Genomic DNA, 15,245 nt, shown 5'->3' with positions numbered 1-15,245 from the left:
GAGTGAAGAATGACATTTCCGCACGTGTATGGAACGAACGACGTTTTTTAATACAGTTGCGAAAAAATAAGAAAAACAACAAGTAAGAAACTTTCGCAGTGAAAATTTTTGGCATTACGAAGAGGTGTTTTTTTCAGCTTTTATTCGACTAGAATGGATTTTGTTATTATTATTAAACCCACTTCAATGAAAGTTTTTTTTTAAATGCATGTTCTATAAGACGGAAACAATTGTAAATATAAAACATTGTACTATTATTACCTAAGTCTCGTTATTTACGATTATTTGTGTATAGTATATTTATAAAAACAATATGTTGATTACGACGTTTAAAGGAAACTAATATTAACACTCACCAATAAGTTAGTCATGAATTGGAACAAGTAAAAATTAAAAAAAATTGGAAAGTAAAAAGCACTAGTTCGCGAAAACCAACTTTCCGCACGCTAAACAGCTACGTAAAGTAGCACTTTCTGAGCAACTGTATTAAAAAAATAGTTTCTATAGAATACAATTATTTCATTATAATACTCTGGCATCATAGCCACTCTCTCAGTAGGCGACGCATTTAAAAAAGGGCGCTAAAGGTTGATCTCCCATAGAAAATTTGAATGTCGCTCCTTTTTCTTTCTTCTGACAAGTTGGGTGTGTTGGAGGCATGTTTGAGTTAGTCAAAAAACTGTCTCGAGCCTTAGAGGAGAGGACTCCCAAGACTCGAGTGTTTGCCAACACTAATTCTTATCCGTACTTACTACACTTACGTTGCTATACTTATAAGTATAGTATACATAAAGTCACGTCTTGGATGTACCAACTGAGACTCGCAAGTAATTTGTACACCACATTGCAATAAGATAAGATATACAACATGGTTGCAAGTGTGTCATTGTTTGTATTACTGTTTTAAAACTATATTATCCTCGTATTTTTACCGTACCGTAAATAAACTATACCCTCCCACGTTGCCTCTACTAAGAATCACAACTTCTTTAAAAGTAAAAGCCATAGGCAGTGTTCCTAAATTTCCGTAAGTACATTTTTTGTACCTATGTAACAGTCAAGTGTAAAAATATGGGTACATACAACTTACTCAAAAGTATGTCCCATAGTTCTTTATTCGCTGACATAAGAGCTATGGGACATATTTTTTAGTATGATGAGTGCACCCATATTTTTACACTTGACTGCACTGTTATTCCAGTACCTTTTTCTATATAAATGTTTACAACAACTATACAATAGTTAATATTTGTTTTACAAAGAGGCAAAGTTCTTGTCTAACTTTGCGTACTAATATTGATTATTATTGATACCCGAGCAAGCGAAAGATCTCAAAAGGAACCACGAGGGCAGCGAGTGATTCGAAAAGTGCACTCTTTAGGGGTTTCAAAGTGTACAAGGGTACAAACTTTGTCACCCAGTGAAACACAAAATTTTTCACTACATTAACACGAGAAAGATATTAACTGTAAAACATAACAAATCAAATCCAATTTATTTTAAAAGTAATAACGTCCTTTGAATAAAAACTAAAAACAAATTAAGTTATTAAATATATATCATTCAAAATCATCACTTAAAAGTCAATTCCACCAGCCAACATGAGGAAACAACTCAAAATTTGCATCAGATTACTTTGCCACTCTTGTGTTTCACTGAGTTTTTGAAGAATAAAAAGAAACTTTACCAGCTGGTGTGGTGAAAAATAATAAACGTTGAACCTGCTTTAACCTTTTCGACGCCTTGTCAAACACAAAAGCTGTCACTCGGACGCCACGTCACCGAAGTGTCAAAACTGAAATTGAACTTTAAGCACATGCACGTAGGTCTATGTTGCTCTGTGGTCTGTGACCGATTAATCCGTCTTTGGTGTTGGACCTGCGGTACCGATATATCCGTCATTGGTGTCCAAAAGGTTAAAGTACCCCGCGATAAATATTCCCGGCGAGAAACCTCGCCAACCTCGTATCCCGGTGAAAATAAAAAATGTGACTAGTTCACTCGAAATTTATTAATTAGATATGTACTTATAGTGCGACATAAAATAGTAGAAATTAAATAAAATGGAACTATAGTTGGTCAAGCAAATCTTGGCGCGAAATTCAAATTTTCTATGGGACGATATCCCTTAGCGCCTACATTTTTTAAATCTGCCGCCTTTTTCTACTGACAAGAGTTGCTTGATCACCTATAAAAAAATCCATTCTAAATTGTTGCCATGTTTGTGCATTTTACGTAAAAAAAATCTACAATTTCTTGTCGGACTAGGTGGCAGAGTTATTGTTCGCGGTGTTTTATAAAACCGAATCCAAATGAATGTACAGTCAGAGATGGAACGAATCAGCTGTTGATAGTACCAAAGATTGATATAACTCCGTAATAGATGGATACAGTCTAAGGAAAAAACGTGCCTCGAAAATCAAGAAAATTTGATTCTCGATCAGATGGCGCCACTAGTTTTGGCCTACACTCGTATAGAGGGCGTTGACTGTTTCGTTTGTTATTTATAATTTTAACGCATACCAGTGAAAGAACATGGGTCAAAATCATATAAAAATAATTAATGCAAATAAAAAAATCATTTATCCATATTTAAATACATTTTATCGTATTTTTATAAATATTTATTTTTAGTTTTAAAGTGTGTCGACAGATGGCAGTGAATTTACTGGGGTTACAAAATTTACTATGACAGTACCGCTCTAGTATAAGTTACTCTATGATAGTACCTATACCTAACTTCGATAGCGTGGCGTGACAGTAATGACAACAGCCTAGCTTAGCTTAACATGCCTGCCTTGAGCAACATAAAACGTACCTTTTTAACACCAGCCTAAGGTTCAAAATACCGTAAGTAACTGCTGAATCAGATTTAAACAGAAGCTCATACCTAACGCGACTTTTGTGACAACATAAATGAATCATTATTCTCGTAAGATTAGAGTTGAATACAGATTGAGGGATCTTAGCTTGTACTCAACTTGTTTCATGGCTTACCTATCATAACAATTTGGTTTCAAATAATAGTGCCGCAAGTTCATTAGTGTATTGAGAACGAGGCTCGTTCTAAGGGCATTCGAGCCGAGTCGGATGCGGACCACCAACCAAGTTTGCTTTACGATTACGCATAATAAAGCGCGGATCGAAGTCATTGTTATACTGGTTCACCTGATTATCGACTCGAATAAGCTATGAGAATACAAATCCAGCTTAGCAGGTGCATGATTTTGCGAAGAATAAAAGATTTTAATTTTATCAAAGATGGATATTGTATTGTACCTAGTTGGCCGTGAGCTAAAAGCAAATGATTATGATTTGACTTTAGTATTCATAAACTACTAAATACTGGGTAATGGAAATCAAATTTCTGAGGGTAACCTCTACAGTAATGTATTAAAATGCCAATTAACTACATTTGTCACTGACCACAAATTAAGAGGTAATTTCTGGCCATTTCCGCATACAAATGTGGGAACTACTTGTCCTTCAGGAAGACATTATGAAAAGTAAAAATATTTATTACTTATAGATCAAAAGAATTAGTTATGAGTGTCCAATTGAGTAAGAATCTCTTAATAAAAACGTGAAGTCCAGACAGCAAATTCGTTAAGTTTAAACTATTTTTTTTTTATACAAACATTACAAACGGGCGACGGAAGTATGGAACTATAGTGGGCATTTTTATAGAGCTATCAGTTACAGCGCTTGATCGGCAGTTTTCCCTCTCGTGTTTTGTCTAGATTACGTAGAAATAGGGAATATGAAATATTTAAACTTTGTCACTGTCATCTTTATGCTCGCTTTATTTCAATTCAATTTCAATTTATTTATATATAAAATAATAATTTTACTTTTTTTATATTTTTATTTTTTAAAAGTCCGATATCTATTTCAAACCCAAAGGTGTTATCATAGTACGAGTATGATTGTAGAAGGACTAACCTCTGTTGTGACTCTGTGAGTGCGAACCGATACAGCAAGTTGATAGTGTAATACAGAGTGAGGTACGCCAGCAGTTCTCTCCAGACGAGCTTGTAAACACTGCCGCGCCATCTGAAAACAAATTGGAATCGTTAAGATCGCAATGTGGATATTGTGGAGTGGAAGTAACTGGGTTTATTATGTGACAATTGACTGCCTCAATTTCTTGGACACATTTTTGACTATTTGTCTTTGTCTTTAAGATGATATGGTGTTTTTAGCTTTTTGGTGGAAGTTTCTACAGAAAACACCATGAAAAATATCGAAATCTACTTACCTTTCTACAAAAATGTGTGTCTCAGAGATTGCGCTCATTATGACCCAGCTAGGAAAAGAACGGCTTTTAGTGACGGCAATCATATTCACATTTACGTCGTATTACGCTTGCGTATTTTGAAAAACCGGAGATATCGGAGGGCGAAATCTCGCAGCAGATTACGTTTGCGTACTTCTATGAGGTTTGTTGAAAACCCACGAATTAATGTAAACAATTCGCAATGTTTATTATGGTCTTAGCAAAATTCTACTTGCAGGTTTGTGTGCAGCATAATATATTAAAATAATTCGCCCAACGTCTAACAATATCCTAGAAAACCATTCGTTTGAATGAGAGAGGCGCTTGCTCTTATAACGTAATCACCCCAGATCCATAACACATTTATAATATTACATGTGCTTATATCACGCATGAGGTCTATCGGGTAATTGTACTAATTGTACAAAAACCATGGTCACTCACGTGTGACGGACGGACGTTCGTGTTCTATCCAAAGTATATAAAAACACATTTTAATTGGAAAACGCATGCATAATTGTTACTTTTACAGAATTTATTAAGGACACTCCCAAATATTGTTATTGTTTTGGTTGTGATTGTTTTTGAAGGTTATATAAATTTATGACGCATGACAATAACATATGTTTTCTATAATGTATTCTCGCGTACCTAATGATACCTATATGAGTTTGTTTAAATAAATATGAAGTAAATATATTATAGTCTCGTGACGATTTTATCTTTCTTTTATTGCTAAAATAGTTTCTAGGTCGTTTGTCCCCATTGTCTTGTTCGACAGGTTTTACGACGAAACTATATATCTATTTAAGCGAAAACACTCGCCTTAAAAACTCTGGAATCGTGATTGCTCATGTGCTACGTGTACTTATCTTACACCTATTTTGTGATTGACAGATGGTTTTTATTTATCCATTTGGTTTTCTGCCTTAGCGCCAGCAGAATAAACATCATGCAGTAAATTAACTATGAATTTAACGATAACTTATAAAAATAAAATATATAAACACCTGGCAATCATAAATGTTGGGGTTACCAAGGCATGTTTATATTTTCGTTCCACGAAACTGTTTTTAAGTGATAAACATATGAAGTGCGTAAATTCAAATTAATTAATATGTAAGACGAATATGTATATTTAAACCGTATCTAAATTATGAACAATCATCTCATATCTAAAAGCACTACATTTATAGCCACCGCTCATAGCTGACCAATTACAAGTTAAAATTATATCACACCATTCACACCTATCCGATTCCTTAAAATGACATGTTTAATTTATGATGTGACTTTCTAAACTAATAAGAATTTACAATCGTAAAACGCTTCCTTCCTACAAATGAATGTGAGCACTTTTGTTTCTTTCTTTCGTTTCCTAATCTAATCGATATAAAATAAATTATCGAATCTGTCCAAGTCGAGCACAAGTGTCTTTACTCGTAGAAGACCTTGTTGGTAATAGATGAATGTCGAGTGTATGTGAGGGGTCATGGACCATGTAACATTGTTTCATTGAGCACATTATTTCGATAAAATCATTAAACTCCATCTCTTCCGGCGGCTTAAGTTTCCCAGGCTAACCCTTCATTTGCTAATGGGAGGGTTTATGGCATAATCTTTCGCTGATAGCTTGCTGATAGGCATGTAATTATTTAATAGTGATTTATTAGCTTTGAAATACAAAAAAAAAATTATCAATTAGCCCTCATGTATCCCTTTCCAACAAAGTATAACTTCTAATGCCATCCATTAAATGTGCACGGCACACTCACAGAGTATATACACCGTTACTACACATTCAACGTTGTCGTGTGTTCGGAATCGCACCTCATTGTTTGGCGAACGTTACGTTAAACAAATGTGACGTTTTCAACCAAAAGGTATCACATTGTCGGTTGTCGATAAGGTTGATTCTAAATTGATGCTAATATGGAAATACCGCCTTATAGACAACCGACAATAAGTACCCTTTTGGTTGAAAATGGTACAAATACAAACGCATAACTTTTAGGGTTGGTTGTACCAAACCGTCTGTCACCGTTTTAAACGTTCGCTAAATTTTATTGTATCGAATGTTTCATACTTTACTGCTAGTTGATTTTGATCAGTCGGTCAATAGTGGTTGGTGAAACTGGCCCTTAATCGTACCGAGTGTACCGACAGAGTAGAAATATTATGTACTGTCGATATCAAATATACATAATGTATGTATACATTTTCTACCGTAAAACGATAGAATAATGTGTAATATACCTATAAATGTTAGGGCCGGTACAGGCGGACTGCAACCCGACTGCAACTTGTATGGGAACTGCACGCCGACATTGCAATTGGCTTGCAGTTCCCCTAATGTACGGGCTTCATACAAACTTCTATGCAGGACACCCACTGCACTTTTTCTCTGCAGCTGACTGTACATATACATCTACTCAACTGACAATTGAGGATATAATGAAGTTCCCAAAATACAGAGAAATCATGAGTAAAAAGTAAATATTGTGAAAAAGTCATGAATTGCTTTCACCAAATGTTGTCATTAAACTTTGACGATTCTCTATAGTCCGACAACCAATTGTAGAAATTAATTAATATAAATAATAAAATTTCTCGTCGGACTGTACCTCTGTACCTGTATTTTCTATCTACCCTACTAAGTAACCCTCTAGTTCATACGAAGCCATATACGGCAGTTATAACATTGGACTGTATGGACATGTCACGATTGCTATTTATATGCCAATTTTTTGACATGCGCATACGAAAGGTTAACCGCCATAGAATTTGTCTTCGAGCGTGCTCGTGTCGCCGGCGCGGCGGTACGAAGATACACGAAGTTTTGTCTAAAGGTGACATTCCATTTCCAATCGCAGCTGCACTACTGGTCACCATACTACTAAACACAAAATGACACCACTCTGTCATGACGCCCAACATTCCTAACATTCCTCAGCCGTGCACGGAATTCACGCGCGGACAATACGTGCAGTTGGTGTCGTCATTCATTTTACTATTATGGAAATTGACAATAACACCGACGCGTTCAGGCCGCTGCAGTAGTGTCGGAACAGTCAAGCAGCTGCGGTCGAAATACGTTAAAATTACCATATTACGTGCAGTCGGTATCGTCATTCATTTTACCGATTTTGTATGTCTTATATATCACTCATAATTATATCCGTCTACGGCGGTTAAAGGGTTATCCGATGTTTTCATTGGTTTTTGACAAGTTTTGAATAGTATCTCCTTTATTTTGCACTATACAGATAGAATTACAAGACAAACGGCTATTGGTTCTTTAATCTTTTATCTCCATTTTTGTCTACCGGATTTTGAAAGAAATGAATACTTATTTTTTATGATTTTTTTAAACATTGGCTAAAAAAACACTTTTTTCGTATCTCGATTGCTGTGAAAGATCTTACCTACATATACGAAATCTACATTTTTGGGTTCGTCTTTGACGTCTCTAAAAACTGGTCAAAGGTTTTAATTTTAAACTATAGTTTGTCTCATTTCAAACATAGACAGAGAAAATCATACTATCTTTGTCTTACACTAGTACTAGGACCCAAAAGAAAAGGATGAGTATAGTTGTTTTTGTTCTTATTTAGTGCCAATTTGGTTTAAGCAACTATAATTAACACAAAAGTTATGACCAAAAAACCAGCTTTTTTGGTCTAAAATTGTTTAACTTTAATGCCAAATATCTCGAAGACAATCAACTTTGAAGTAAATATGGGATACTATATAAAAAAAAGCTACAATAAATATTAGAAAACTAAGGGATTCAGATCGAAGGTCATTGGGGCATGGGACCCCCTTAAAGGGCTAGTGGGCTAAATTACACTTGCAGTGGGTAACGGCTACTTTAAGGGCAGATACCTTTAAAGCGATAACGTTTATTTTGGACGAAACAGGGACACACTAACTGTCACCTGCATGGGCTGCATGCCTCTTACCAGTCTTAACACTCTTAACCCACATTACCTACATATATATCTTTTTTAGTTTATTTAGAACACAAACAGTCACATGTACAAATGTACTTAACATACTTAAGAAACAGACCTGGAGGCAGTGTTGGCCGTAATTGTTAATTTTAATTAACCATTGATCAATTTTATTAACCATTAGTTCCGCCATTAACCAATTGCATTAAAGTTAATTCGGATTAAAGTTAATTCGGATTAAATTTTTGAGACGTTAATGGCCATTGAAGTTAATTCGGATTAACTTTAATTCGGATTAACTTCAATGGCCATTAAAGTTTCAAAAAATTAATTAGAATTACTCTCAATTGCATTAACGTCTAATAAAATTACATTCGTGATATTTTAAAATGAGACAGCAAAATGACCCTGACTGAACCCTGGCAGTAGTAGCAGTACCTACCTACTACCTAGTAGAATTCTGGTTTGGTGCAACACAGACATACGCGGTTTTGGTCATTTAAATCGTCTTGATGAGCACTTCGGAGAGCCGTACCCATGATAGAGCTGATGCTGAACCCTGGCAGTACCTAATGGATCTAAGGTTTGGTGCAACATAGGCACACGCTGTTTTAGTCATCCGACTCGTCTTGATGAGCACTTAGGAGAGCAGTACCCATGATAGAGCTGATGCTGAACCCTGGCAGTACCTAGTGGATCTAAGGTTTGGTGCAACATAGGCACACGCTGTTTTAGTCACCCGACTCGTCTTGATGAGCACTTAGGAGAGCAGTACCCATAATGGAGCTGATGCTGAACCCTGGCAGTACCTAGCGGAACTAAGGTTTGGTGCAACATAGGCACACGCTGTTTTAGTCATCCGACTCGTCTTGATGAGCACTTAGGAGAGCAGTACCCATAATGGAGCTGATGCTGAACCCTGGCAGTACCTAGCGGAACTAAGGTTTGGTGCAACATAGGCACACGCTGTTTTAGTCATCCGACTCGTCTTGATGAGCACTTAGGAGAGCAGTACCCATGATAGAGCTGATGCTGAACCCTGGCAGTACCTAGTGGATCTAAGGTTTGGTGCAACATAGGCACACGCTGTTTTAGTCACCCGACTCGTCTTGATGAGCACTTAGGAGAGCGGTACCCATGATAGAGCTGATGCTGAACCCTGGCACGACGGACGACCTAAACAGCGCGTGCCTATGTTGCACCAAACCTTAGATCCACTAGGTACTGCCAGGGTTCAGCATCAGCTCTATCATGGGTACTGCTCTCCTAAGTGCTCATCAAGACGAGTCGGATGACTAAAACAGCGTGTGCCTATGTTGCACCAAACCTTAGTTCCGCTAGGTACTGCCAGGGTTCAGCATCAGCTCCATTATGGGTACTGCTCTCCTAAGTGCTCATCAAGACGAGTCGGATGACTAAAACAGTGTGTGCCTATGTTGCACCAAACCTTAGTTCCGCTAGGTACTGCCAGGGTTCAGCATCAGCTCCATTATGGGTACTGCTCTCCTAAGTGCTCATCAAGACGAGTCGGATGACTAAAACAGCGTGTGCCTATGTTGCACCAAACCTTAGTTCCGCTAGGTACTGCCAGGGTTCAGCATCAGCTCCATTATGGGTACTGCTCTCCTAAGTGCTCATCAAGACGAGTCGGGTGACTAAAACAGCGTGTGCCTATGTTGCACCAAACCTTAGTTCCGCTAGGTACTGCCAGGGTTCAGCATCAGCTCCATTATGGGTACTGCTCTCCTAAGTGCTCATCAAGACGAGTCGGATGACTAAAACAGCGTGTGCCTATGTTGCACCAAACCTTAGTTCCGCTAGGTACTGCCAGGGTTCAGCATCAGCTCCATTATGGGTACTGCTCTCCTAAGTGCTCATCAAGACGAGTCGGGTGACTAAAACAGCGTGTGCCTATGTTGCACCAAACCTTAGATCCACTAGGTACTGCCAGGGTTCAGCATCAGCTCTATCATGGGTACTGCTCTCCTAAGTGCTCATCAAGACGAGTCGGATGACTAAAACAGCGTGTGCCTATGTTGCACCAAACCTTAGATCCATTAGGTACTGCCAGGGTTCAGCATCAGCTCTATCATGGGTATGGCTCTCCGAAGTGCTCATCAAGACGAGTCGGATGACTAAAACAGCGTGTGCCTATGTTGCACCAAACCTTAGATCCATTAGGTACTGCCAGGGTTCAGCATCAGCTCTATCATGGGTACGGCTCTCCGAAGTGCTCATCAAGACGATTTAAATGACCAAAACCGCGTATGTCTGTGTTGCACCAAACCAGAATTCTACTAGGTAGTAGGTAGGTACTGCTACTACTGCCAGGGTTCAGTCAGGGTCATTTTGCTGTCTCATTTTAAAATATCACGAATGTAATTTTATTAGACGTTAATGCAATTGAGAGTAATTCTAATTAATTTTTTGAAACTTTAATGGCCATTGAAGTTAATCCGAATTAAAGTTAATCCGAATTAACTTCAATGGCCATTAACGTCTCAAAAATTTAATCCGAATTAACTTTAATCCGAATTAAATGGCTAATGGTTAATGGCCATTAACCTTTTTAATTGTTAATTTTTAATGGTTAATGGCATTAGCGTTCGGCCAACACTGCCTGGAGGTTCATTATTAAGTACATAATGTTAACATACATACTAACAGCAGAGATAAAAAGAAGATCAAAGAAACATGAGCCATGTACGGTTTGCAATCATATTTATGTGTTAGATAATAACTTAGTACTTAAGGTACTTACCTGTGATGCGGTAACGGTAAGCAATAAACAAACAGTAGTTATTATTAAAGCTATGTACGGTACAGATCGATTCACCAGAACTGGCATGAATTGAATGAGTTAACTGTTAAACGAATAACATTCATTGTATGAGTGTGTGACGTCCTGTAGATCCCGTCATGGTCTTGCTTTTATCGTGTGCCATCGACGTAATTACTTCTGTCACGTTCTAACATGCGGGTAAGAGCGAAAGTGACACTCGAAGTCGAAACGATAAACGACAAAAGCGTAACTAACAATCAAAAGCCTGCATTATTTAGGGTCGGTTGCACCAAAATGTTTGTCATCGCAAAATTTTATTGTATGGAAAGTTTCATAGTAAACGGAGTAAACCTCGCGCCGACGTAAACGTTGATCAATCTGTCTAGTGCGGATGGTGCAACTGTCCATTGGTTACCAGTCCGCCGGACGATAACGGCCTGTCAGTTGTTCGGAACTGCCAAATTTTCGTTCTAACTGACAGGCTGATATTGTCCGGCGGACTGATAATCATTGGGCACCTTTAGACTATGATGTGCGCTCGGTAAGTTTCCTAAATTACGAAATGTTCCATGTATGAGAAATTTTTAAGAACAATAATTTCCATTTCCTAAATTTCCATTATGTCCATTCAGGTGCGTAAGTGGCACGTGCGGTGTTACTAACAATGGACAATAAGTTGGCCGTAAGGGCCAGCTTGAAAACTAAAGACTGGCGACGTACATGCAGCGTCATCTTCTTTAGCTGTCCGATTTGGTGCAAGATTTTTTGTTAGAAAAAGTATTTAGCTGCTGTGTCATACACATTTTATTGTATCCTAAAGTCGTCTTTCCTGTAGACATTGTAAACTTAAGAAAATCAAAAGCAAATTTTTACGTTGCACCCATATAGACAAAATATATTTTTCCCCGGGTCGTAAACTTTAATTGTAATGTCTACAGAAGAGACCTTTTTCTAAATGTTTTTGACCCTGCTGCTGTACTGTATCCCGAGTCTATGCCAGTCTAGTCTAAAACATGCGGATTTAAAAATAAACGAGGACTCAATCCCAACGGTTACCTATAAGCGGAGAAAAACTAGCGCTCGCCCTGTATGGACGTGGTACGGACACGGACGAAGTATTTTCCCGTGGCCATGATCAGGCTTGCAGAGGTTATAATCGTCGCACCTCGCACATGAGCCCACATTGCGATAGGCTTCCTACAGTCGGAATACGAAATTAGAAGCCGTCAAAATTTGCACACGCGACCTTACAGGAGCCTTGTGAGGACGCTCGCTAATTACTGATTTCGGTCGACCTCCGGGTGAGCACAGGGTTGTCTAATAGTTCTAAGACAGAAATGTATCCTACAATTATAAAGCGGGGTTGGCACGTAAGTCAAATAAAAAACCGGCCAAGTGCGAGTCGGACTCGCACACGAAGGGTTCAGTACCATGACGCAAAAAAAGGGCAAAAAAATCACGTTTGTTGTATGGGAGCCCCACTTAAAAAAATATTTTATTGTTTTTAGTATTTGTTGTTATAGCGGCAACAGAAATACGTCATCTGTGAAAATTTCAACTGTCTAGCTATCACGGTTCATGAGATACAGCCTGGTGACAGACGGACAGTAAGAGACAAGCGGAGTCTTAGGAATAGGGTCCCGTTTTTGGGTACGGAACCCTAATAAAAATCTGGGGACCATTTTACACGCATCGACTTGCCCGACAGCGCAAAACTAAGCAAAGCTTGCATGTTAAGTAACATGGATATGAAAATATGTGAAAACGTGATACAACATCGCATGCTTAATGATAAGAATGTGTTAAGGCAAAGTTAGACAAACCACGAAGTGTTTTTGTATTTTTTTCACTTTCTCATTTCGGATAGTGCCTCGGAGAAACCTTCATAGTTACTGTGTCTCTACTACCTACATGATTAATGATTACTATGATTAGATTGATTAGGTACGTAATTACATAAAGTAATGTTGTTATGTTTTCTGGTATAAGTTTGACGTTTGGCCCTTACGAACACTACGAAGTGAGCCAGAAAATTGGTGCGCAAATGGCGTTAGTGCACATTTTGTTGGTGCGTAAGTTCGCTCGGCGTTAAATGAACGGGAGGCCTATCTTTACTTTTGAAAAGGAACATTGTGTAAATAAGTACCTATTTCCGTATATTAATTCCTTAAGCTCTGCTTTATGGCTTAACGCCTAACCCATTAACTCTATTCAAGGAACTACTTAAGATTCAAATCGACAGTTTTATCTTTCACTGAAAGGATATAGGTACCCACCTAGTCCTAGTTTAGGTACGTACTAAAATCCTTTGCAAATTTATCTTATACTGTACGAATGAAACTTGAGTCCTTGCAACACAGAGAATGAATAGGCACATTGGTAGGTCAGTTTTATAGTTCCTGTTTCATGTGAACGGAAATGAGATACAAATCTAAGGATCAATCTTTGCATATTATGTTATCATTATCGCAGTCCGCAAGTCAGGTAGGTACTAGGTATATTACCTACTTACTTATTCGGTGTCGGAAAACCTTTTAAACTCCATGAAACTGAAATTGAGGTCACGTATTATTGACTGACGACTTGTTCGTGTTATGTGGTACACATATTTATTGCCATTCAATTTATTTTCATTGCCACTTATTTCTGTTACCGTTTCTTTCACGTTAGAAACGGCAGAACACATTGCGACCAGTCGTTTACAGATAACGGTCGCGACCAAAAATTGCACATGCTAATACTCGGACAAATATTTGTTTACTTCTCTCGAAATTCGAATCGCACTGATGGGCCCAGGGTGTCAGATCGCATATTGTGCGCATAACGGCGCGTAAGTTGTATGTATTGAATTAAATTCAATAACATACGCACGCTTACTTTTCAATGAATTTATTGATATAAGTACCTAGGCAGCCGTCGACGCAACTGATTTAATAACATTACTCATTGGCGTGTTGTGTTGCATTGCAGTTGATTAAATACTTTTAGCAGCGTAGGTAAGACTAGTCACATGTAAGTAAGTAGTTTAAGTGTACCTAAGGTATTATTTGTGTCAAACGAAATAAGCGACCGATAACTACGGTCGCAAGATTACTGAGAACTATCGAATAAAGTGTTTAATCGATCGTTGTGTGCGTCAGAGATACTTTCGCCACCTTTCGTTGTCAGGGCCGAGCCCGTCTGTCACTGTCGCGCGGCTGCGCCCCAACTACTTACCAAATACATTCATCGATCATCAACGATCAAGGCCGATGAAGACCTGTTGCCACCGTCTCGACTTTTGATCGCGACGAAGTAACCTTAGCACCTTGGTGTTGTTGGTTGTTGTGTACAATTAAACACGAATGTCGCATCGCATTCGCGACACAATAGCGCGGCTGTGGGTCGGGGAGGTGCTATTGTCACGGTTTAACATGTGGCCACGGACGATCGGCGGAGTTTCGTCACGAGCAGCTCTCGTGGACTGGCTCCGCGGGCTCGAAGCTCGAACAGCTGTTTCGCAGGACTCGGCTCGCGCGCCTCAGCTGGCTCGCTCGCTCCGCCCGCTCCCGACCTCTCCGTAATATAAGTCCGTACACTAAAACTACTCACTTGCAAAGGATCCTCCAGAAACATCCGAAACTGCTGCCGTTTGGTACCTCGCCGGCATATGATACAGTCATGTCGTATTTAACTTAACAACACTATATTAATATTTATTTATACACAACACACACGTTTTGTTGGCGCGAGCTTGAAACGAAACACACGGAAAATTAAATACGTTTTAGAAAGTAATAAAAAAAGTGTGTTGACTTTAGTTACTAGGGAAGACGAAGGGAAGTTATTAGCTAGAGTGCGGCGCGCGGTTGTTTTGTCACATTCTGGTGATGTGTTGTATACTCGACCTTCCCCGAATTGTTGGAACGCATGAAGGGAGCGCGTGCGACACCACCACTCGCGGAGCAGTGACAACTGTGACTGATGTTGATACTTGATGTATACTGGTTGGTGTACTTGCTTGCGGCCGCTCATGCGTGTAACGAGCTCGCTGCGCGGCGCGGGCGCCGCCGCGCTCGCTCGCTCCTTCCACCTGCCCGTAATTCTCGCTAGATGGCGCTCCCCTAAAGCCTTAGCCGCCTTCGCTGTATGCATTCTATGCACCAACTGACTGCATTACGTATCAAATGTATGCACCAACCAACGGCCCCAACGGGTGACGCGCGGGTCGCCGGCACGGCATGGGAGTGATTAC

The 15,245-nt window shown here is 39.0% G+C and overlaps 1 protein-coding gene across 2 annotated transcripts in view; it reads right to left on the bottom strand.

Annotated features, from left to right (window-relative positions):
* Positions 1-15,000, bottom strand: part of LOC134754241 (bestrophin-4) — a 70,291-nt gene extending 55,291 nt beyond the window's left edge. For both annotated transcript variants that reach the window (XM_063690433.1, XM_063690434.1), the window contains exons 1-2: positions 14,603-15,000; positions 3,943-4,053 (exon numbers count right to left, since the gene is read on the bottom strand). In XM_063690433.1, coding sequence (XP_063546503.1) covers positions 3,943-4,053; positions 14,603-14,673 — 182 coding nt within the window. In that variant the 5' untranslated portion in view covers positions 14,674-15,000. The remainder of the gene's footprint in view (positions 1-3,942; positions 4,054-14,602) is intronic.
* Positions 15,001-15,245: the final 245 nt, after the last annotated feature.

This window comes from Cydia strobilella, chromosome Z (assembly GCF_947568885.1).
Source record: "Cydia strobilella chromosome Z, ilCydStro3.1, whole genome shotgun sequence".
NCBI lineage: Eukaryota > Metazoa > Arthropoda > Insecta > Lepidoptera > Tortricidae > Cydia > Cydia strobilella.
The sequence above is the reverse complement of the archived record's forward strand: the minus strand, read 5'-3'. Positions and strand labels throughout refer to the sequence as shown.